The sequence below is a fragment of the Crocuta crocuta genome, unplaced genomic scaffold (assembly GCF_008692635.1).
Source record: "Crocuta crocuta isolate KB4526 unplaced genomic scaffold, BGI_CrCroc_1.0 scaffold113, whole genome shotgun sequence".
NCBI lineage: Eukaryota > Metazoa > Chordata > Mammalia > Carnivora > Hyaenidae > Crocuta > Crocuta crocuta.
The window spans coordinates 17,377,619-17,403,583 of record NW_027530368.1 but is presented as its reverse complement, the minus strand read 5'-3'; the positions used below and the strand labels follow the sequence as shown (position 1 = coordinate 17,403,583).

At 39.0% G+C, this 25,965-nt stretch overlaps 1 protein-coding gene and 1 pseudogene across 1 annotated transcript in view; both read right to left on the bottom strand.

Moving 5' to 3' along the window:
- Positions 1 to 11,217: 11,217 nt before the first annotated feature.
- Positions 11,218 to 11,771, bottom strand: LOC144233371 (ras-related protein Rab-11B-like; annotated as a pseudogene).
- A 3,227-nt stretch (positions 11,772 to 14,998) lies between these two features.
- PNPT1 (polyribonucleotide nucleotidyltransferase 1) overlaps positions 14,999 to 25,965 on the bottom strand; it is a 44,957-nt gene continuing 33,990 nt past the window's right edge. Inside the window, exons 19-28 of the mRNA XM_077766491.1 lie at positions 24,460 to 24,566; positions 23,950 to 24,021; positions 23,795 to 23,858; positions 22,051 to 22,134; positions 21,659 to 21,742; positions 20,485 to 20,591; positions 20,349 to 20,404; positions 19,078 to 19,156; positions 16,423 to 16,470; positions 14,999 to 15,292 (exon numbers count right to left, since the gene is read on the bottom strand). Coding sequence (XP_077622617.1) covers positions 15,134 to 15,292; positions 16,423 to 16,470; positions 19,078 to 19,156; positions 20,349 to 20,404; positions 20,485 to 20,591; positions 21,659 to 21,742; positions 22,051 to 22,134; positions 23,795 to 23,858; positions 23,950 to 24,021; positions 24,460 to 24,566 — 860 coding nt within the window. The 3' untranslated portion in view covers positions 14,999 to 15,133. The remainder of the gene's footprint in view (positions 15,293 to 16,422; positions 16,471 to 19,077; positions 19,157 to 20,348; positions 20,405 to 20,484; positions 20,592 to 21,658; positions 21,743 to 22,050; positions 22,135 to 23,794; positions 23,859 to 23,949; positions 24,022 to 24,459; positions 24,567 to 25,965) is intronic.

Sequence of the window (25,965 nt, the reverse complement as noted above, 5' to 3'; positions counted from 1 at the left end):
TCCCATCTACAAATAAAGAGTAGTGTGCTGATGGAGGAGCATATACAAAGAGAAAAATAACAGGGGTGGGGAGAAACAAAAGTTGAACATTGACCAGGCAGAGAGACTAAAAGGCTTAATTCAGATAAAGAAAAAGGAGAATAAGGCAGGAGGTAAGGAGAAAAGAAAAGACAAAAGGAAAGAAAGAAAAGAAGAAAAAAAAGATAATGTTCACCAGAAAAACTATATAGTCTGATTATTTGAGAGAGAGAGAAAGGAAGGTAACAATGGAAATAGCGCATGCATCAAGCAAATGGATTATATATGCCTGGTTAAGCGAACCTGTAACCAGAAAATCAGAAAACCTGGTCTAGTGGAGGGGAGAGATAAGGATGAGATAAGGGAGAATATCTGTCTGAATAGCAAGAATTGATCTAGAGTCAATCATGGCAATGCCTCAATTGATCTTTGGAGAGGGTCTGCTTCTGTATCCAGGTTCCTGTAACCCAGCTACATTACACAGATGGGTGTGGTTTGGTGTAGGCGGGTCTCGCCTCCACTATGCTTCCTCGGGCCCTACCTGGGTGGTTGTGGGCAGAAAAATGGCGATCCTCCAGTCCGCTCTTGAACCAAGCATTGGAAAACACTCTTTTGGGTCTGATCTCACTGTGCTGCGGACACAGCCAAGGTGAGCCAAGTTTTATATCCGGTGCCCAGCTTGGTTTCCAGATCTTACTCTTTTCAATAATAGTACCGCCCTGAGTGTAATCCTGCAAGCCCAGGCACTTCCTACTAGGGAATCAGGGGATTGAGTATGGGACTGGTTCCTCTTGAATCTGACTACAACTGCCATCCCCCTACACCTGGCCCAAAGAAATCTCAACAGTTAGAGATGGGATTTCTCTCTGAAAGCCCTGCAGCTAGAGATGGGATGATACGAAATCTCTCATGATACGAAATCTCTCTGTCCTGGCCGAGCTTTTTTTCTCCCTTCCAGGGACTGTTCTGAGATTCCCCAGTTGCTTTTTTTCTTATTGTCTCACCACAGACGGGGATCCCTCTTCTCTATGCCTCTGTGCCCTGGCCCGTTTTTGTCTTCCCCAGTTCGCAACCATGCACCTATGAGGCTGTCTTTTTAGTGGACTCCATCTTTTCCTCCTAGCCTCTTGCCATTCAGAGTTGTTTTGTTTTGTTTTGTTTTGTTTTGTTTTTTGGCTTCAGCCCTTTGTTGGAAAGATGCAGGCGGGAGATGACGAACTCCCTACTTCTCTGCCACCTTGCCACCCTCCTCTGCCTCCCCAACTATTTTTGACACTGCATTAGCTTCAGACCTAAAAGCCTTCCCAGTGGATCAACATGGCTCTTTCTTGCTTTAGTATGTAAATGACTTTCTGCTAGCTGGAAGGTCTCAGGAAGATTGCATGGAAGGAACTTACCCTCCTATGGGAACATGGCTACAAGGCCTCAAGGAAAAAAGCCCAAATCAGTCAAAAGAAAGTCAAATACCTTGACTTTTATCTTTCACAGGCGTGCCAACTCGGCCTGGAGAGAAAACAGACCATTTGTTCAATCCTGGTCCCATCGACCCAATGTCAGGTTCAGGAGTTTCTCAGGGCTGCAGGTTTCTTTCGAATCTGGATACCTAACTTCTTGGTCTTACGAGGTCACAAAAGTAGGAGAGTAGGAACCTTTATTATGGGAGCAAGTACGGCAAAGGGCCTTTGAAGGGATCAAATGGGCCCTCACCAGCGCGCCTGGTCTGGGGCTCCAAGACATGTCCAAGTCCTTTTTGTATGTTCATGAACCTACTGCCATCGTGGTGGGAGTCCTAATCCAGATTTGGGGTCATGGCATTGCCTGGTGGCATCTCTCTTCAAGCAGCTTGATTCTGTTGCCCAAAGCTGGCCACCGTGCCTACAGGCACTTGCAGCCATGGCCCTCTATGTGTCCGAGGCTAACAAGCTAACTATGGGACGAGAATTGACAGTTCAGGTGCCATATTCAGTATTGACATTAATGGAGTGCAAGGGACAATACTGGCTAACCAATGCCCAGATGATCATATCTCAGGGAATGCTATGTCAGAACCTGTGTATTCACCTAAAAGTAATGTGGACCCTGAACCCTGCAACCCTACTGCCTGTTAGGCCTGATCAACCAGATCATGACTGGGTTGAAATCATGGATGAGATGTTCTCCAGCTGACCAGACTTGAGGAACCAGTCCCTCAAGGACCCCAATGCTGAGTATTTCACCGATGGTAGCAGTTTTGTGAAAGAGGGAGAATGCCTTGCAGGGTACTCTGTGGTAACCCTGGAATTCTATCATTGATGCCAAACCTCTGCCAAAGGGGACTTCAGCACAGAAGGCAGAGCTCATCGTGCTAACCTGAGCCCTCCAACTGGTGGCAGGGATATGTGTTAATATACACAGACTCTAAGTATGCCTTCACCACCCTCCATATACATGGGGCTTTATATAAAGAGAAGGACCTAATAAACTCAGGAGGAAAAGACAAAGTATGGTAAGGAAATCCTTGAACTCTTAGATGCTATTTGGGCCTCTAAAAGAGTGGCAGTAATACATTTTTGGGTACATCAAAGAGGAGACACCGTGGCATCACGAGGAAACCATAAGGCAGACTGAGGCAAACCTTGGGGCCTCCCAAAGTAACAATGGAATCAGTGGCTTTAACTGCCACACTGTTCCCTAGTCCACTGGTAGAATGGGACCCAAATTACTCACAACATGCGAGTACCTGGTTTAAGACTGAAGATGGAAGCTATCTTCAAGGTGGATGGTGCAAATTTGAAGATGGCCGAATAGCAATTCCTGAGGAGGCCCTGGCTCCAGCTTTTGTCAAGCAGTTCCATAAGGAAAACCATATTGGCGGGACAGCTCTTGAGACTACATTGAACCAACATTTCTACGTCCCTCTACTCTCCTGCATAGCCTAAGCAGTATGCAAGCAATGTGAAACATGTGGCTGGAATAACCCACGTCAGGGACCCAAGGCTGTCCCTGGGGTGCAGAGTGTTGGGGGAACCCCATTTGAAAATATGATGGTGGACTTCATTGAGTTTCCCTGGGTCAGAGGCTGTAAATATGTATTGGTCTTTGTGTACACTTTCTCAGGCTGGGTGGAAGCCTTCCCTAATTGTGCAAAAAAGGCACATGAAGTGTCCTAACTTCTAAAAGAAACCATTCTTGGGGCGTCTGGGTGGCTCAATTGGTTAAGTGTTTGACTTCGGCTCAAGTCATGATCTCACAGTCCGTGGGTTCGAGCCCCGCATCGGGCTCTGTGCTAACAGCTAGCTCAGAGCCTGGAGCTTGCTTCGGATTCTGTGTCTCCCTCTCTCTCTGATCCTCCCCTGTTCACACTGTCTGTCTGTCTGTCTGTCTCTCTCTCAGAAATAAATAAAAACATTAAAAAAAAAAAAGAAATCGTTCTTTGATTTGTGATCCCTATCACTATAGGGTCAGATAACAGGCCAGCTTTCATGGTGGAGGTGGTGCGATTGGTGGCATAGGGGTTAAAGATCACCTGGAAGTTACACACGGCATACCGAACCCAGACTTCTTGGAAGGTGATATGAATGAACTGAACCCTGAAGCTACAATTAAGTAAACTATGTCAGGAAACCCACCTACACTGGGACCAGGTGTTGCCAGTCGTCTTGTTAAGAATCACGTGTAGCTCCAGTAAGCAAAGAGGGTTCATCCTTTATGAAATCCCTTATGGATGCCCTCCCCACATTATCAAGGATGTAGAGGGGGAATCTAAATGAGGTAGGCAATCTAACCCTGAGGCAACAGATATGGATCCTTGGTTTTACTCTAATTACCTTACACCACTGGGTTAGGGAGCGATTACCTGTGAGTCTGACCACAGACCCTCACCCTTTAAACCAGGAGATGCTGGGTGAAGAAGTGGAATATCCAACCCCTAAAACCCCTCTGGAGGGGCCCATTCACTGTCATTTTGTCCACCCCTACTGCAGTAAAGGTAGCCGAAGTGGGTCTCTGGATTCAACACAGCATAGTGAAGCTGGCATATTAAAACTGAGGGTGCATTCCTGATCCTTCAACGCCATGCAAGCTGACCACACAGATGAAGCAATCTGCAAATCCAGAGGCTCTGGGAGACTGCAGCCCTGCTTTAGTCACTCTGGAATCTGACTAATCAGACGAGGAGTCGACAGTCTGGTGGAACAAATACAATGTCCTTATTTTCTAGATCTGTTTCCTTAATTTAATGCACTGCCACCCCTTGTTTCTCGCTGTTAACTGTGGTTCTTGCTCTACTTTTCACCATAGGATTGGCAGAGACCATCCCAGCCAACTGGAAGTGTGAGAGGTTTCTGTTACCACTCACCTTCCCTTTGTGGATAGGATGCTTTGTTGTTATTGGTTGCTTCTAATCTGGACCCCTTCTGTAGACCTAGATTCCTCATCATGTGACCCATGTAGTCACAAAACCAGGTCAGGCCAGGGAGTCACTTAGACTTGACTGTACCATACCCACTTCTCATGCAAAGGAAAAGTCCTGGGACCTGAAGACACAATAAGACCACCTATTCTATCTGCCAATGGGAGTCAATACACTGCTTTGACCCACAATACTCCCCTAGTGAAGATTGATTAGAAGTCTAATCCTACCAAGGAGGGGTGGGGGTGGGGGAAGCTTGGTCAGCAGGACACAAATTGCTAACTGCAAATGACCAGTGTCAATTCTGTGATGTATGTGCGGTTATAGATACTGGCCCAGAGGCATCTGTCATACGATAAAAGCAGGCACTTGTCATAGAAGTCCCAAAGACTCTTGATATACCATGTGCAGGCTTAGATGGGGAATGGTAATACCAACTTAATGACAAATACATGTGTGAAGAAAATGGTTTATGTGCCTATACACCTGAGTTTTTATGCCCCAGCTGGAGGTGTGTTTCATGGGCTACTTGGAGAAAAGGCACAACAGCCCTCCTTCAGAAGTGGGCTGCTACATCAGGTTGTCAACCAAAGGCCTATAACCCTGTTAATTTTACCATCAACTCAGGAGATTCCAAATGGCAATGGGGCACCTGAATTGGCATCTGGATTCATGGGCAAGGCAGAGATCCAAGAACTGCTACATTTCAAGAGAGTCACTTACTACTGTCCATCCAACCACCTTTCATTAAGCCTTCCAATCCTTCTATGAAGAAATAAGAAGTAGTCCCCCACCCATTTCAGTCTTAGCAAGGAACTTGTTTCTAGCCCTAGCAGAGACTTTATAGCCCAGACTCTAAAGATCTCTTCTTGCTATGTATGCAGGGGAAGCAACATGGGGAGTGGGGGGGTGGGGAGGTCAATGGCCATGGGAGGCTAGAGAATTGGATCCCTGCGAGCCTTATAATGGGACAGAATACCCCAGTCCTACTATCAGGGTTTGGCTCCTCAAAACCTCAGTTATTGAGGAAAAACTGCCTTGCCTGTTTTGTTGGGGGGCGGGGGGAGAAAGTTCACCATCTCTGTTGGAAGCTTAATGTGCCTAGGCCAAAGATTTTATAATACAGCCGCCCAGGAAACCCAATGGTGGGTGTCTCCAGATCACCTTGAGCCAGATCCCCACCCCTTGTCTAACTTCTCTCATCTCCAAGAGGCCTGGGACAATGTCGACACAGCCATCAAATAGTGGGCCCCAGGTGGACTGTACTGGATATGTGGAAGGACAACCTATACCATACTCCCCCTAGGCTGGGCAGGGTCATGTGTGCTGGGAGCTATTCATCTATCTTTTTTCTTGCTCCCACTTGCCAGAGGGGAACACTTGGGAGTCTAAGTTTATGGGGATAGGGAGACTCAGAGGAAACGACGTGCCCTACAAGTTGGCAACTGGAAAGATGATGAATGGCCTCCTGAGCGTATAATCCAATATTATGGTCCTGGGCAGAGGATGGGTCCTGGGACTACTGCACTCCCATTTATGCTAAAATGCAGAGTCCGATTGCAAGCAACTAGAAATTATAACAAATGAAATTGCCAGAGATCTTAACTTACTAGCCAAGCAGCAAGCCAAAATGCACAATGCTATCTATCAAAATTGCTTGAACTTAGATTACTTGCTTGTTTTGTGGAAGGCTTAACCTGAGCAACTGCTGCCTATAGATAGGTGATGAAGGAAAAGTCATATAGGAGATCACAGATCGAATGAGAAGGGTTGCTAAGGTTGGGACCCTGGGGGTTATTTTCATCTCTTGGATTCAGAACTCTCATAGGTATTATCCTCTTGATTTTGAGAGCTTGCTTAATCCTACCTTGCCTAGCTCTCCTAGTTATATGGTTTGTCTCCAGCCTCACTGAGTTAATGGTTGAAAGGAAAACGGCCGCGCATGTGATGATGTTCTGGAGATATAAATCTCTAAACCAAGATGATGCTCTTTGACCCAAAATAGGGGTTCCAAGCATAAATGGAGGGGGGTACTGTGGTGAAAACCTTAAGACAAGGGAAGTCAAATTATGTGTGTGTGCGTGACATTCCTTACAACTCTGTAACATAGACTGCCCATTCAGACTGTATATTACCATATATGGGAGAAAAAGGAGCAAAATTGTACAAAAGGCAACTCCCCCACCCTAGCTCCTCTGTGCTTAGGGCTCAGCTTTTTGGGTCTTATCCTGCTGATCCCATGCCAGCACGAGTAAAGATGCTTCCTGGAAAGAAAAGCCTCAATGTCCTGACTCTGTGTGTGACTCACTGCTACAATGGGAGTACCCCTGAACATTTGGTTCTGCAGACACCCCCGAACCCTCAGGAATTGCAAAAGTGGCTCATATATCCTAGTGAGAAGTAACAATTCCATCTCCTTACAGAAAGACCTCTTTCTGTAGCTGGTCTCATTTTTTCTCCTAGCTGAGAGGCTGTGGTAGCTAGGGTTAAATCTGATAATGGGGGAAGAGATTACACACTGAATTGAAATAATCATCTAGGATGTACTAGCAAGGAACCAGAGGAGTACACTTGGGATTGGATTTTGAGGGTCCTTGATCAAGGAGGCTGGATGTTAAGATTGGATCATTAAGATTTTATTGACTTGGGATACCTGTGAAACAGAAGACTTAACCCAGGTCAGGACCTGAGGGGATGGGGCATACTTAACGGCTAAGATAGCTCTTCAAAGCTTGGAAAACAGTAGAGTAGTAATGAGCTTACACCATGGAAGCTTTTGACTCCTAGAGAAGATACCTTTGTATTTTGGCATACTTATCTGATTACTGCCTCCTTGTTCTAACTAGTTGTTTTGTGATAATTTAAATGTGTTTTTTTTGTTTTGTTTTTTCTTTTAGATCGCCTGCAAATGTATTTGTTTCTTCTCAACCTCTTTTTAATCTTCTGTGGATTAGGACCTGAGAATACTAAATGATAGTAATAGTGGTAGTTATTGGTTTTTTCCTGAAAACATTACTTTAATGGTAATGTCTCCAGTGTTGTATACAAGTTCTTAATTTCTGAGATACCACTTATCAAGTTAAGGACATTTCCTAATATTTTAAACTCTTTTGTGCAAATTTTATAAATTGCCTCTTCTACATGTAGTGATCATATAGTTTTTCTTTTGTTATCTTTATAATGAATTAACTATATATTCTTATTCTTACCATCCTTGAATTCCCACAGATCTACTTGGTCCTAATAGATCTTGTCAATAATGTATTAAGATAGTGTATAGGGTGGAGGTTCAAGATAGTAACATAGAAAGATCCTAAATTCACCTCCTCCCATGAACACAACAAATTTATAGCTACATATGAAACAGTTCTCTCTGAAAAGGACCTGAAAGCTGGCTGAACAGCATCTCTAAAACAAAGGATAAAAGAGCCTCATTGAGATGGGTAAGAGAAGCAATACATGGTCTTACAAGAAACGCCCACTAAGGACAGAGACCACTGACTGGAAAGGATCTCATAATACAGAGCTTGTTTCTGAGGTGTGAGGTGTTTGTGTTCTAGGCACCCCAGCCCTTGGAAACTGCATCAGAGAAATGAGCCTCTAAAGCACTTGGCCTTGAAAACCGACAGGGTTGACCTGCAGGAGAACCAGAGGTCTTTAGGGAATGGAAAATTCACTTAAAAAAATTTTTTTTTGTTTACTATTTATTTTTGAGACAGAGAGACAGAGTGTGAGCAGGGAAGGGGCAAAGAGAGGAGACACAGAACTTGAAGCAGGCTCCAGGCTCTGAGCTGTCAGCACAGAGCCCAATGTGGGGCTCGAACTCACCAACCATGAGATCATGACTTGAGCCAAAGTCGGGCACTTAGCTGACTAAGCCACCCAGGTGCCCTGAAAATCCACTCTTAAAGGGCTTGTGTACAGACCCACTCATCCTAGGACCCAGCACAAAAGTAAGTTTGAAAGATGCCCAGACCATATACTTAGGAGACTCATTTGCTAATCTTTTTTTTTGTTTTTTAATTTTTAATGTTTTATTTATTTCAAGAGAGAGAGAGAGAGAGAGTGAGCACAGGAGAGTCAGAGAGAGAGAGAAATACAGAATCTGAAACAGGCTCCAGGCTCTGAGCTGGCTGTCAGCACAGAGCCCGACATGGGGCTTGAACCCATGAACCCATGAGATCATGACCTGAGCTAAAGTTGGACGCTTAACCAACTGAGCCACCCAGGTGCCCCACTCATTTGCTAATCTTACAGCATGTGCCAGAGAGACAGGAACCTTTTGGGATTCTCTGGGGGGAGAGGTGTTAACAGACACCAGTTTTGCATTCTCCTGCCTTGGGACTGGTCCTGTCCATTGACATTTTTTCACACACACACCCTCTGCCCAGCTAAGGCCTACCCTGCTCCAGCTGAGTGCCCTGCCTCCATGGCCTACCCTGCCACCCAATGGGCATATGTAGCCCACACAAGGGACACCCTTTGAGCACATGGCTCTGGTGGCCAGGGTGAGATGGTGTTTCTGGACCCCCTGGGACTGAAGTAGTCGGTCCTTGACAGGTTACTACCCCAAAGGCACTACACAAACAGTAGACTGAAATGTATCCCTAGTGTTCATGTGAAAAAGGCACATTTTCTTATCCTAGAGCTTTAGGCTGAGGGGCAGGAATCAGGTTTGCCATATATTCAAAAGCTATACAGATGCCCTCAGAAGATGGGCAGGGAGATAACCATATTAGTGCTCTCCCATGGCCACATAACAGCTCATTGATACCTCCCAGAAAGGAGCTTATGTAAGTTTTGCAGTTGTTACCCTGGGGATACCTCCAGATTTCCTGGTCTGAAAGTCAGCAGGTTTTATTGATTGAAGCACAAGGCTATATATTTACATACCTTGAGAGCTGCTACCTGTGGATCTGGCTTACTCTTTACCTAAAAGAAGTAGTAAAAGAACAAATGAAGCCCAAGTTAGTAGAAGGAAGGAAATAATAAAGATCATCGTGGAAATAAATGAAAGAGAGACTAAAGAGGTTAACAGAAAAGGTCAATGAAATGAAGAGTTTGAAAAGATAAACAAAACTGATGAAACTTTAGGTAGGCTCACAAATTTAAAAAGACAGGGTCAAATAAATAAAATAAAAAAAGAAAGAAGTTACAACTAATACTATGAAAATACAAAAGATTCTAACAGACTGCTATAATTATATGCCAACAAACTGGACAAGCTGGAGTAAATGGATAAATTTCTAGAACTATACAATCATCCAGGACTGAATCTTGAGGAAATAGAAAATCTGAATAAACCAATTGCTAGCAAAGAGATTGGATCAATAATCAAAAACTTCGCAACAAGCAAAAGTCCAGGGCTAGATGGTTTCTCTGGTGAATTTCTGCCAAACATTCAAAGATGTAATACTTAGCCTTCTCAAACAAGGATACCACAAGAGAAGAAAATTACAGGCCAGGCCAATAATGCTGATGAACATAGATACAAAAGACCTCAATAAAATATTAGCAAACCAAATTCAACAACATTAAAAGGATCATACAAAGGTCACTTGGGTGGCTCTGTTGGTTAAACCTCTGACTTTGGCTCAGGTCATTCTCGTGGTCTGTAGGTTTGAGCCCTGTGTCTGGCTCTGTGCTCACAGCTCAGAGCTTGGAGCCTGCTTCAGATTCTGTCTCCCTCTCTCTCTGCCCCTCCCCAGCTCGTGCTCAGTCTCTCTCACTCTCAAAAATAAATAGACCAAAAAAAAAAAAAAAAAAGGAACAGACATCATGACCGAGGTTGATTTATCTAAGGGATGCAAGTATGGTCAACATCCACAAATCAATTAATGATAAATACATTACGTTAACATTTGCATAGAAGAATATTGTGTGTAAAGAAGTAAAATGAAAGGCCAGGAGACTCCAAAACAAATGTAGGGGGAGAACTGCCTCAGTTCATAATGACTTAGCGGTCCTGGTGCCAGTCTGCCACACGGAGTGTGACTTGGCTTCTGTGAAACAAATACATGGCCCTGGGATAAATTCCCTCTTTTGCTTTAGCTTATGTTGGTTTCTCTTCCTTGATACCAAGACACATTCTGACTCTTCATTTACATTGCCTATCTACCTGGTATCAACTATCACTAGCCTAGAATTTTATAAAAGACTCTTGAACTTAAACATGATCTCATTGTCTACCTTCTTTTTGCAAGTAAACATATTCTTGCCCAATTAAGTGCTTTGAAATATAACTTTGCACCGGCCTCCTCTTGACTTCTATTCTTTAATAAAATTTGTGAATTCTGGTGAAGAGAAGGCACAGAATTAAGGAATACTATGTTAAATTGGTTTATAAAATGGAAAGCCTACTCTATATCTTACAATACCAAGTGAATATGAAGTCATTAGTGCCTTTATCTGGAATTCTTTTTCCAGAATAGTGGCACATCTTCCTCCGCTTCATTCAGGTGTTTGCTTAAATATTATGTACTCAGCCCACGCTGGATCATTTTATCTAAAATGGCACCTTTTTTTCCTTTTTTAATCTTTAAAGAAATTATCTATTTAAATTCAAGTTAGTTAACCTACAGTACAGTATTGATTTCAGGAGTAGAATCCAGTGATTCATCACTTATATATAACACCCAGTGCTCATCCCAACAAGTGCCCTCCTTAATGCCCATCACCCATTTAGCCCATCCCACCCACCTCCCCTCCAACAACCCTCAGTTTGTTCTCTGTATTTAAGAGCCTCTTATGATTTGCCTCCTTGTTTTTATTTTTCCTTCCCTTTCCCTATGCTTGGAGACATGTCATTTTCACGTCTGTCTGACATTTGCTTCTGGGAAACAGTGCGGTAGATCTCTGTCAGAATTGTCTGAAAAGCAGCTTCTACATTTGTAGAGTCTAGAGTGGAAGTCTCAATGCATGACAAACCATTCATTTCTGCAAAAGCTCTTACTTCATATGTAGGTAATGCCCTGAGATGACACAAATCACTCTTATTGTCCACAAACATGATAACAATGTTACTGTTAGTGTGATCTCGGTTCTTTCAGCCATCGTTTTACATTTTCATATGTGAGATGGTTAGCAATGTCATAAACCAGTAAGGCACCTACACCTCCACGATAGTATGCTGATGTTATAGCTCGGTATCGCTCTTGCCCTGCTATGTCCCATATCTGTGTCTTTATTGTTTCCCATCAACCTGGATGCTTCTTGTTGCAAACTCTACTCCAATGGTGCTCTTGCTTTCGAGGTGAAACTCATTTTGAGTAAATGGAGACAAGAGATTACTCTTTCCAACACCACGATCTCCAATAAGGACAACTTTGAAGAAATAGTCGTACTCGCCGTTGTGGATGCCCATTGTGGGGCTGAGGAGCTAAGGGGCAGGAGCAGCAGTTTGTTCCTTAAATCCCACAAGTGAAATCATATATTTGTCTTTCTCTTATTTCGCTTAGCATAATACACTCCAGTTCCATCACATTGTTGCAAATAGCAAGATTTCATTCTTTCTGATCTCTGAGTAAGATTCCATTTCTATATACACACACATAAACACACCACATCTTCTTTATCCATTCATCAGTTGATGGATGTTTGGGCTGTTTCCATAATTTAGCTATTATTGATAGTGCTACTATAGACATTGGGGCGTATGTGCCCCTTTGAATCAGCATTTTTGTATTCTTTCAATAAATACCTAGTAGTGCAATTGCTGGTTCATAGGGTAGTTCTAGTTCTAGTTTCTTGAGGAAACTCCATATTGTTTTCTAGAGTGGCTGTACCACTTCACATTTCCATTAATAGTGCAAAAGTGTTACCCTTGCTCTGCATCCTCACCTTTTCCAGAGTTGTAATTTTACCCATTCTGACAGGTGTGAGGTGGTATCTCATTGTGGTTTTGCTTTGTATTTCCCTGATAATAAGTGATGTTGAGCATCTTTTTATGTGTCTATTAGCCATCTGGATGTCTTCTTTGGAAAAGTGTCTATTCACGTCTTCTGCCCATTTCTGCACTGGATTATTTGTTTTTTGGATGTTGAGTTGGTAAGTCCTTTATAGATTTTGGATACTAACCCTTTTCTGATATATCATTTGCAAACATCTTCTCCATTCCTTTGGTTGCCTTTTAGTTTTGTTATTTCCTTTGCTGTGCAGCTTTTTATCTCAGTGAGGTCCCAATAGTTCATTTTTGCTTCTGTTTCCCTTGTCTCCAGAGACATGTCTAGTAAGAAGTTGCTGCAGCCTAGGTCAGAGAGGTTGCTGCCTGTTTTCTCCTATAGGATTTTGATGGTTTCCTGTCTCACATTTAGGTCTCTTATTCATTTTGAATTTATCTTTCTGTATGGTATTAGAAAGTGGTTCAGTTTCATTCTTCTGCATGTCGCTATCCAATTTTCCCAACGCCATTTGCTGGAGAGACTGTCTTCTTTCCACTGGATATTCTTTCCTGCTTTGTCAAAGATTAGTTGGTCACGTATTTGTGGGTCCATTTCTAGGTTCTCTGTTCTGTTCTATTGATCTATGTGTGTTTTTGTGCCATAAAATAGTACCTTTTCTTAATCACTTATCCCTTTACCCTGTTGTTTTTCTTTAAACATCTACTAGCTGACATGCTATATACTTCTTTACTGTTGGTTTCTATCCATTAGAAGGAGCATTGGAACTTCATCTGTTTTGTTTACTAATACATCCCCTGCACACATTGTGTTTGGAACATAGTAAATACTGAATAAATGAATACTATGCTTGGCAGAATCGAACTAAGAAAGATACTGATATTTATACTACTATCTTAAATCTGGAAGTGTAAGACACTCTATAATAAGAAAAAATGATTGTATAAAAACTAATTTATGAGCAGGGGTTATCAGTAACTAAGAATATTAAAGAAAAAGTTTTGTTAAGTGCCTATATTGGACTACCTACCAAAGATGGGCATTTCCATTTTAGTTCTTATAGCGTTTTTAGCATGTAATTGCAATTTTAGTTAAAAAATCTTTTTTAAACTTTTCTATTTTTTTAATGGTTATTTTTTATTTTTGAGAGAGATAGAGAGCAAGCACGTGTGCATGAGCACAAGTGGAGGAGAGGCAGAGAGAGAGAGGGAGACACAGAATCTGAAGCAGGCTTCAGGCTCCAAGCTGTCAGCACAGAGCTGGATGCTGGGCTCGAACCCACAAACCATGAGATCATGATCTGAGCCAAAGTTGGATCCTCAACCAACTGAGCCACCCAGTGCCCCTTAATTACATTTTTAGAAGTACTTCATGGAAAGTAGCGAAAACTACCAAGATTTAAACAAGGACAAAAATAAAATTCAGACATATAGTGTAGGCTCTTGGTTTAAATGGAAATGGAATCTTTTGGTGATTTGTTAGTGGTCTGTATTGTCACTTTGTGGACACTTAGTGGACACTGGTCTCTAAAGTTTTAAGAACTAGCTTCATTTTTCTCCCAGTAGTAGTTGGGAGTCCCTTTGAAAAAGAAAACAGAAAACTTAAGAAAAATATAACTTACTATTTTGAAATTCTACCATTAAAGTTTATATCTTAGAAGGCAAAGTGCGAAGTGAAAGATTTTTGTCACTATTAGAAAAAATCAAATGTACAAAGCATATAATTTACATTTAATGTCATTTTCAATTAATCTTAAGTATTTCAGAAAATGTGCCTACCATACTATAATTATATATTATTTATATTAATATATATTTACTTATTATATAATCATATTTATGGACTTAAATACACATATTTAAAAATATTTGACCAACTAAATTTTTAATATTTTATAAACTATGAGTCATGAATATACATTTTATCAGAGTTATAAAAGGATTGCATATTCTAAATTATGACTTCCATGAGCTATTTACTTTTTTGTGGAATTATGTGATATATGAAATCATGGAAATGAACATTTTGTAGCTATTACTAATAATTATGTCAATAGTCTTCATATAGTACTGTTTCAAACATTAATTGAAAATCATGGTCTTTCCATCCTTTACACCAGGAACATCTATATGTTAGCAATATACACACTCCAAAAATGACCTAGCTCTTTTTGATGAGTAAATGATCTTTCTACATTTTCTAAATAATTTAGATATATTTCCTAAATTTGAAAAATGTACTCCCTCATTCTAGTTAGGATCCCATTTATAATATTTATTCCACTACATTTATGGTTTTTTGACCAGTTTAAAAGATGGTATATCATTAAAAAAACATCACATTTGCTCCTTCCTCATTATATCTGGTAACTGTACTAAAGAAACTGACTTTGAATATGGCAAGTTCCATCTTGTGAAATAGTTGTGGGCAAGTACAGCACTTGTGCAGAGATGAACCATTAGATGAGCAAGGGCAAACTGTCGAGAATGTATACTAAGAAGAAAAAGAAGATGTAGGAAGAGATCCATTACAGTAGCAAATGTTATCTATTATTTCTAAGGTTTTAAGTTATTTCAGAATTATAGAACTAAAGGGCAATCTTTTTAAAGATGTATAAATGGTTTAGTTTTAATATTTATTCATTTATAATATAAATAAAAATAAGAGAATAGAAGCAACTCTTAAAAAAATAGACCACATAAAGTGAGCATTTTAATACAAATCATTAGAATATGTTTATACTATATATAAATCTATACATTAGAAGACACTACTGAAATTTTGCTCTACAGAATATCACTCTAGAATTCTCTTTAAAAAAAACAAATCACTGGGTAGAATTAGAGGATGACTGTGAAATAGATTCTCCCATTACAATACTGCTTCTGTCACTCAGAGTTTTGACAACAGTTGTAGCTGGGGATTGTAGCACTTTACGAGAGAGTCTCATTCTTCCATCAGCTGGATCACGTCCAAAGTATTTCACCTATATTAAAGAAACAAATTTACTTTGAAAGTTGTAGTACAGTGGTCGATATCCAAATTAGAACATATTTAAATTTACATGGTGGAAATAAAACACTGATTAATGTTTTTACTTGTCTGTTGAAAGCATAACTCAGTGCTAAGCAGAGGTATATGCTAATAAATATAATTTGGTTAAATAGTGATTATAAAAATGGAAGAGACAGGCATTTAGTTGCCCAATTATAATCTTCTGTTAGACTCATCTGTGCCTTCCAGGTCCCTATACTAGAAGGACAGTGAAAGCCATGGTGAATGATTCTAGATAAGGGATTTCTGAGCCTAACGGTGCTACAAACTATACAGGATTATGCTTGGGCCATTTACACTATTTCTCAAAGAACTATCACACTGAAGATTATTTGGCTTGACTTTACACAAGTCTGGGGGAATTGTGGCAGTTTTAAAGTCCCTTCCGACGTAAAAAACAAAACAAAACAACCCCACCTTATACAGATAATTATGTCTTACTTTCTATTCTTCCCAAGAAGCTACTTGAACAATGGGACTACAGACTGGGAATAAACTAGAAACCTTAGTTACCCAGGTCATGGGTGATAGGTGTAGCTGGAACGAATGTGGTATAGACAAACAACAAAACAAAACAAACAAAAACCAAACCACACCAGACTGGCAATGACTTCCTTTATCCACTCAAAAAGAGCTATAGAAAAGTCTTTTGATGGCTTTCATTAAACTCAAAAACTTTTAGCCTTAAACAGTATAGAAGCAATTAAAGTCTCAACTCCTCAAATATGACATTCAAGGCCTTCAAGAGAGTTACACTTTCAGGGTTCTCCTGTCCTGTCTGCAAATCACTGCACAGCCATTGCTGACCTCATGTATTTCTAAAAGCTCTAAAGGGGGCTAACTATTCTAACTAAACTATAAGCTCCCTAAGGGAAAGAATTGCATCTTATATCTTTAGTGAGTCTATTTAAGAGCAAACCTAAATTTTAAAAAGCACAGCATATAAATAAATCACAGTTGTTGCTTTGATTCTTTTGGCTTACTTTTTGAAAAAAAAAAAAGTCAAACTTCAAATATAATATACTTTTATAACTTGAAGGCTAAAAAGTTGAATACAAGTACCTGAATTTCTTGGCCAACTTCTAATCCTAAAGCAGTGGGATGTTTAATCTGAAAGAGAACATGTTCATCTATTAGTTGTTGTATATAATTTCCTAATATCCATAGTAGTACACATTTTTTAAGTGGAAACAGCTTTACTGTTTTCTCTGATTATAAAATCTATTGATAAACACTTAAAACAATACATAAGTATTCAAATGATAGCAAAAATCACTAAAGACCTCTCTACTTTTAGATCACTACTGCTAATGTAATTATTCAAATGTCTACTTAGTGTGTCTTACATTTGTAAAAATGGACCTTACTGAGCTTATCTTATATAGTATGTTAACTTTTCATTCAATAATATGTTGAGGACATCTTTTTACATCAATATATGCAACAGTAGAGTATCCAAACTATATAATTTGTTTGATCCTCTAAAGATGGTCATTTAATGTTTTCCGTTCTGGTGAATGTTAATGATTGAATCTAGGTGTGAGGTATATGGGTGTTCAGTGTATTATTTTTCAACCTTTCTGTAGGCAACTGTAGTTTCAACAATTATGTATTCATTTACTCAAATTATCCTCTCAGAACAAAGTCCTAATATTGAAATTCTAGGGCCAAAGGTACTCCTACACATTTACCAAACACTGTCCAAATGTTTGCCCCAATTTACATTCTTATCAACAGTGTCTGAAGTGTATGAGAATGTCCATTTGTTTTCCCATATATTTACCCACACTGGGAATTTTCAACTATCTTGAAACTGAAAGATAGTAATGTTTTATGTGTATTTAAAACAATTGCTATTGCTATTGATCTTTCTTATTGATCCCTATAAGCCCTCTGTATATGAAACCTCTCTCATGTTATATACATTTCCCCCCCTAAGTTGCTACTTGCCTTTCAGCCTTTATTATAATTTTGCCACATACTTTTTTTTTTTTTCTTAATATTTGTTTTTGAGAGACAGTGTGAGTGTGAGCTGGGGAGGGGCAAAGAGAGAGAGAGGCAGAGGATATGAAGCAGGCCCTGCACTATTAGCACAGTGCCTGACATGGGACTCGAACACAAAAACCGTGAGATCATGACCTGAGTTGAAGCTGGATGCTTAACCGACTGAGCCACTCAGGCACCCTTTTGCCATATACTTTAAAAAAAAAAGAGAGATCGGGGCGCCTGGGTGGCTTAGTCGGTTAAGCGTCTGACTTTCGCTTGGGTCATGATCTCGCGGTTCGTGGGTTCGAGCCCCGCGTCGGGCTCTGTGCTGACTGCCAGCTCAGAGCCTGGAGCCTGTTTCAGTCTGTGACTCCCTCTCTCTCTGACCCTCCCCTGCTCACGCTGTCTCTCTCTCTGTCTCCTAGAAATAAATAAACATTTAAAAAAAAAAAAAAAAAAAAAAAGAGAGATCAAATTTTATCAATTCATTTACATTTCTGGCTTTGATATGCTGAAAACTACTTCCTCAGTCCCAAGATTATTAAAACTAATAATTAAAATTGGGATCAATTTTCTTTTAAGTGTCATCCCTCAACCCTATTCCCCCACCTTAATTTTTTTTTTTTTTTTTTTTTAACAGTTAGCTCCTCAAAGCGGATGGGATATTGGTATAAAAAATTAGACATCAGGGGCACCTGGGTGGTCAGTCCGCTAAATGACTTTGGCTCAGGTCATGATCTCACAGTTCATTAGCACCAGGCACTGTGCCGACAGCTCAGAGCCTGGAGCCTGCTTCAGATGGAGTCCGCTTCAGATTCTGTGTCTCCCTCTCTCACTGACCCTCCCCTACTTGCACTGTCTCTTTCAAAAATAAATATACATTTAAAAAAAAGAGTAGGTATCAAACCAGCTAGTCCAATATGAATTATTGAACTATCTTTGTTCTTTCACGGACTGAAAATCCAACTTTTAGAATGTATTATGTTCCCATGCATATACCTGGATGATTTCTGGTCTCTATTTTCTGTTGCACATACTGTCTATTTCTAGGTCAGTAATACACTGCTTTATTCTGTATAGCTTTATGATTCAGTATTTGGTAAACAAAACACTCCTATTCTCTGCCCACATAGTTGTCTTGAATAATTTAATATTCTTTTTTTTTTTTTTAAGTTTTTAAATGTTTTACTTATTTCTGAGAGACAGAGACAGCGTGAGCAGGGGAAGGTCAGAGAAAGAGAGGGAGACACAGAATCTGAAGCAGGCTCCAGGCTCTGAGCTGGCTGTCAGCACAGAACCCGACGTGGGGCTCCAACCCACGAACTGTGAGATCATGACCTGAGCCGAAGTCGGACACTTAACTGAGTGAGCCACCCAGGTGCCCCGAATAATTTAATATTCTTAGCTTTACCTTGCCATGGTTAGTTGGCCAAGAAATTTGTCAAGACAGGGCTACAACTAGATAATTTTAGATAATTGCCATATGTTAACTCTAGATGTAACACTCAAGTGTTTCTATTCCATCATGAAAGGACAAATATAAACATCTGTGTTATAGAGTGTAAAAAACCTTTTGTCAGCCACACTGTTGTCATTTTCAGTTTTCTTTTTTTAGGCTAGTAGTAGACAAAGTACACAATCCTCATCAACCCAGGTAATTTCACTATGATTATTTTAAGGAGGACTTAAAAATAATCAAGTTATTTATTGATTTTTTTTTTTTTTTTTTACCTTTCGTTGATCAAGTTGTGTGTTATGAAGAAGTACTGCAGTCATATTTGGATATAGTTTAACCATTACTCCAGTGTCTCTGAAAAGGAAATAAGCCTAGTTAAAATAGTAATATCTGTGTATCCACTGATAATCAAACTGATTATGTATTCATATGAGAACAAAGTAAAAAAACACAAACTATAAAAAAGTAGGATTTTCTATCTTATATTTTCAATTGAACATACACCCTGTATTTAAATACTTGTGAATCACAGTACAGACAAAGATAAACTGTGTAGTGACAATCTTTTTGACTGTATGTTTTTCTGTATTTCTCTTCATAATATGTCCCAAAATGTTTTGAAATGACATTAAATATTTTATTTTACTTTTGAACATTTATTTATTTATTTTGAGAAACAAAGGGAGAAAGAATCCCAATCAGAATCTATGCTGGCAACACAGGCACTTGAACCTGTGAACCATTAGATCATGGCCTGACTTGAAATCAAGAGCCAGAAACTTAACTGGCTTTGAGTTACTCAGGTACCCCTCCTTTGGCTTTTAATATTTATTATTCATTTCACATCACTTTGAACATTCAGGCTACATCTGATGTAATTTTTTTCTTCTTAGTGGATTTTCTCATTCTGAAAATTAAACTATTCAGCTGATAAAGAAAACTGATATTGAAGTTGACATTTAAAAAACTGTGCTCCTTAGGTTAAGGACTACTATCTTTACAATAAACCAACAAGAAACTACCAGAGAAAGAAGAAAGAAAAAGGAAATATTGCTAGGTCTATTTTGGGCCTGTTTAATTACTATTAAAAAATTTAAATGATGGAAAATTTGGTTCAAGAAAATTCAGATATAAGAATCTATTAATATAACTTTAATTGCAGAATCACGTTACTGAAAACAAATTAGTGGCATGCCTGGGTGGCTCAGTTGGTTAAGTGTCTGACTTTGGCCCAGGGTCATGATCTCACTGTCTGTGAGTTCGAGCACCATGTCAGACCTGGAGCCTGTTTTGGTTTCTGTGTCTCCCTCTCTCTCTCTCTCTGCCCCTCCCCCACTCATACTCTGTCTCTCTTTGTCAAAATAATAAACGTTAAAAAAAAAAGAGAGAAAACAAACTAGTATAGAAAATAAAATGTATCTTAAAAATAATGATTCTACAGCAATGGACATAAAATCTAAATACCTTATACTTTCAAAGTACATACTGCAAAGTACATAAGTATAACATGTACTTATAAATATTATAAAAACCAGCAAAGCATTACCTGATTTCAGTTATTGTGGCAGTATACACTGCTCCAAATTCCAACTGCTGCTCTTGCTGCAAGTGGAAAATAAGTCGTAAGATTAAGAAACAGCAACAAATAGAAAAAAAGTAACTATTATAAGATGTATACTTACATCATCTCTGCAGATTTCAGTAATGAAGTCTCTTGCTTCATGCATAGCACTGGGTGTTGGTGCAAATACAGAAAATGTTTCTTCATCCACCTGACTAATAGTTACTCCTTTTAAAAAGATAATTTAACATATTAAGTTAACTTGCTCATTCCAGAGGAGTCCAGTCTTAAAAGCAAATGTGAGGGGTGCCTGGGTGGCTCAGTTGGTTAAGCGTCTGACTCTTGGTTCTGGCATAGGTCATGATTTCATGGTTTCTGAGTTGGGGCCCCACATCGGGCTGTGTGCTGACATCATGGAGCCTGCTTGGGATTCTATCTCTCTCCGTTTCTCAAAATAAATAAATAAACTTAAAAAGAAAATAGATGTGACAGCAAGGGATTGACCTATAAATAGCTGGGCAGGGTTATGTTACATTTAGTCACTGCATTAGGAATGACAGGATTCATTCACCAATAAATACATATTGCACACCTGCTATGTATCAAACATTGTGCTAAGCCCTGGGGAAACAACAGTGAGTCACTGTCCCTAGGCTCTTGGAGCCTAGAGTTTGGCAGGAGAAAGCATATATAAGTTCTAACTTCAGAAGGTTTGGCCTTGCTCCCTTAATTATGAATAAAACCATACTAGAGTGTTTTCCTCACCTTTTCACCTTTCTCTGACCCCTTAGAGTGATGGATAGATGGATGAGGGATGAAATCATGTCAGTTTATCAACTAAAAAGCTGGCTAAGGCAACTCTGCTTCTCATGTTCCCTAATCACCTCAAAGCTGGTAAGTGCTAGGTAATTCAGACTGTTTCCAAGAAAAACAAAGTATACTATTTCTATACATACTCTTTAAGTAAAATAGACTAAATAAGACTAAGTGAAAAACAGAATAGAAAATTACAACAAAATCCTCTAAAGTTGAAAACTAAACTAAACGTTTTTCTAAATGTTCAATTTTAAATTGTTGCAAAGAAACTGATGAATTCTAGGTCGTCCTTCTTGAATACAGTTAAGGATGAATGCTGATTTATTAAGAGGCGGCATACAGAAAACTTAAAGACATGTCATTGTTACTTTCTTTTCTCTTGTTCTTTCGTTTCTCAAACATATTTTTGGAGCATCATAACAGAGAAGAAATGGACTCTTACGTGGCCTAGCATTAAAACCCCTTCATACAACTCTTACCTGTTTCAGCCTGAAGCTTTTTTAAATGATATCCACCAGGTCCAACAAATTTTGCCCGTTTTGATAATGGAACTTGAATGGTTTCTGAAATGTAGTATAGACAGAACTGTAAATAACTCATATATGTATATGAGCCTAAAACATGTCTTAATCAGACAAGATTTTTGTTTTTGGCCTAAACACGTGTAAAAATACATGAAACAGATAAATAGTTATTTGACTACAGTTTCTGAAAGTTCTAATATCTAAAAATATCTCCCCAAATTTAAAGCATTTTAACTATTTATAATATTTCTGTTTTATGTATGGAGTTAAAGGAAATTTAAAATAATAATATACTTTCACATATTAGTGTTTACCTTATCACAGAATTAATAATTTTAATGTATTACCTACAACAGGTCCATTTTCTTTTCTAGATGCTCGAGGTTTTGAAATAGTTTTGTTCATAATCTGTAAGATCTCCTTCTTTGCCACTACAAGAGATAAAAACATTGTAAAAATTATAGCTACACATCCACCCTTGCATAGAAAATTCGTGTAGAACTTTGACTCCCCAAAACTTAACTACTAATAGCCTATGTTGACTGGAAGCCTTATCCATAACAAAAAAGTTAAGTAACACATTTTGTATGTTACGTGTATTACACACTGTATTCTTATAATAAGAAGTAAGCTAGAGAAAAGAAAATGTTATTAAGAAAACCATAGGATAGGGTGCCTGGGTGGCTCAGTCAGTTGAGCATCTAACTCTTGATTTCCATTCAGGTAACAATCTTATGGTCTATGAGTTCAAGCCCCAGGTTGGGCTTTATGCTGACAGCATGGAGCCTGCCTGGGATTCTCTCTCTTCCCCTCTCTACCCCATTCCCTCTAAATAAATAAAAAACATTAAAAAAAATAAGAAAAAAGAAAACCATAAGGAGCAGAAAATACATTTACGATACTGCATGTTTGTTTATTGAAAAATATTTGTACATAGGTATGTTAGGTAGCTTAGCTGGGATGGGGGCTCCCCCTAGACTGGTGGAGCTTTCTAGCCGGATGGCCTAGGCTCAGTAGTGGCAAACTCTGGGTGGCCTGCAGGTAGCAACAGTTGTGTGGAGACAAAGTATAGTTGCCTTATCTGCCTGGGCATGTACCACTGTCCCAAGGCCATTCACCTGACACCTGTGGCCACTTGTGAGGACACTGGTCTCCAGGGGTTCCTCAAGGCCAAGGTACCATGGTGGGGAGTGGGTTCCTCCACAACCCCGCAAGCACTAAAGACTTCGTGCAAGGACTCCCTACGCCATACTGTCCTGTCCTGTGGATACATTCCTCCTTCAGTCCAGGCTTCTGCCAGCCTCTCAGCACATTGGGTGATCTGTAGCCCATCCCATTTATGGGACCCCCAGGGGGCTGCTGATGGCCTCAGAAAGCCTCTCAGGATATTCAAGAGTACAGCAGGCCTGAACTCTATGTGAGATGCCTTTATTTGGTTGGGTGGAGACTGGATGGGCAGTAGAAAATAAATGCCTTGCTGTTGTAAACAAATGCTTTTGTTGTAAACTTAAAAAAAAATCCACATATAAGTGGACCTTGCTGTATGAGCACATTGTTCAAAGGTCAACTGTATATAAAATAAATGTGATCAGATATCACAGTATTCTAGTTTTTAGGGAGTAAAATCCGCTTTTTTTTTTTTTTCGAGACAGAGAAAGAGTGCAAGTGGGGGGAGGGACAGAGTAAGAGAAGGACACAGAACCTGAAGCAAGCTCCACATTCTGAGCTGTCAGCACAGAGTCCGATGTGGGGCTCAAACTCATGAGCCGTGAGATCACGACCTAAGCTAAAGTTGGATGTTTAACCGACTAAGCCACCCAGGTGCCCCCAAATCCAAATTCTTTAGCTTAATAATTAACCTCTTCATATCCTCATTACCTTTACAATTCTACTTATAATCCCCTTTCTCCATAAATTCTATAAAAATTGAATTTTCTGTGGTCTCTCATAAAGGTTGTTACGTGAAATTTCATTTCTAAAGGAGTGTTTTATAATAAGCCCATTTTTAATAATAAGCCTAATGGGAATTATAGTTGCCATGAACAAATGAACAATGATGAAAAGAGAAGCAAGCACACTGGCTTAGCTTACCTGAGGCTTGCTGAATGGCCTCCATTACAATTTTTATTGGTATTCCAGGTAATTTAATATCAGCCTAAGATGGAAAAGCCAAAAAATTATATAAATATGGACTCATGGTATTAGTTTAGTATTATAAAAGTGAAACAAAAAAGGTTTCAAAATACCTGTAATGCAGTTATTCCCTTATTAGTGCCGGCTATTTTGAAATCCATGTCACCATTGTAATCTTCAATTCCCTGAAAGAATTTGAGAAATTTTGATATAGTTTTAAAGAAAAATAAAATTTACCCAGTTACTGTAGAAGAATAAAAATATAGCTTTAGAAGTAAAACATGTCCTCTGAAACTAAACACAAAGTGTCTTCTATATTAACTATTGCTCTAATTTATGACTTTAAGTTACAACCATTTCATCAGAAAATCACTTTAAAATCATGTTCCTCATATAAATGCATAAGGATTCATTTATGATCACCCTAAAGTGAGCCATCATGGATATTTATACTGTTTATATATATATTTTGACTCGCATCCTATAAAATCCAAGGCTAATATTCAGAGGAAGAAAGAACAAGCAGCTTTATTTCTCAAGTACTATTATTCTTCCAAATATACAATGTTTATAAAAATACATAATCTTCACTATTAAATATTTGAAAATGTGGATATACTTGCCAGAATATCTGTCAGCAATCGATAATCTTCTATCTCACCCTTGTCAGGATTGTTTTTGGTAACCAATCCTATTGCCACACCTGCAACAGCAGATGAAACTGGAACTCCTACAGTTGAGAAAAAGAGCTTGTGTGTAATGTGTACATTGGCCTCACACACATATCATACCATTGACATTTATTTTAACAGAGGTGAATAGTGTTTTAAATTGACAATAACCAGAACGAAGTTGGAGAGGTCATGTGACTACCTCATTTCTTCTTAAGCATATAATAAAAGCCCCTTGAGACAATTCTAACAGATTTTTACTGTTCTCAGCAAAAACCTTTAAAAATAGCAAAATTAACTCCTAACAGAACCCATCCATCTTTTTGGTTTTGGTGTGTTTATCTTTTTTTTTTTGGAAAGTAACCATGTATTTGGTAAATCCTTCTAGCCTGAACCCCTCAGTTTATCTTTCCATGAAAGCCATCATTAGTTTTTTTTGTGTATCCTCCCAGAAAATTTCTGTGCCCAAATATGAATCGTAGTATAATCTTCTTTACTTATGGAAACATACTGAATGCCCTCACTATCCTGAACCTTGTTTTTTTCACTTAATAACATACCTTGGATATTGACACATAATGCCACACAAAGCTCCACCTTCTTCTTTTGAATGGCTGCATAGTACTCCCACCATGGGTTAATGGGCCACATAACAAAAGTGGGATTACTGAGTCAAAGGATGTGTGGGTTTACATTTATTGTAAATCTGTCAAACTGCCTTCCAAAGAGTGTAGCATTTTCTCTTTTTATTGGCAGTATTTGAGGGTGCCTACTGTTCTACATTCTTAATTCCTGTCCAATCTTGACCTTTAATCATATAAAGGGTAAAAATGGTAGCTTATTGTTTTTAATTGGATTTGTTTTTGTGAGAAGGGTTAAACTTTTTTTGAATGTTTATAAACCATTTATATTTGTTTTTCTGTTAATTGCATGTTCATGGCCTTCAACAACATTTTCTGACCTGGTTGTTAGTCTTTTTCCTACTGATATGTATAAAAGCTCTTTCAATATGAGCAGTAGGTCTTTGTTAAATATAAATACAGAATATTATAGGAAATATAAAAATAGATTATTTCCTAGACAGCTGACTTTGTTTATTGTGATTTTCCTGTATAGAATTTTAAAAGTTACATGTAATGATGGTTCCTGGATTTTGCTTAAAATTAGGTTTTTCCTAAGATTTTGATAAAATCTTCAGCGTTTCATTTTTATATAAAAATTTTTTTTTTATCACTTGGAACTTATATGTTATACAGGAGCATGGCAGGGTATCTCATTTCATATTCTCTAAGTAATTTCACTTATGCCCATGGTTTTTAACCATCACCTATAATGCTGATGACCTAAAAAGTCTCTCTCTCTTCTGCCTACTTCTCTTTGCTAGTCCCTATATCTGTATACACAATAATCTGCCTTGGACACCTCTAGCTAAATGTCCCCAAAGCACCTTAAATATAT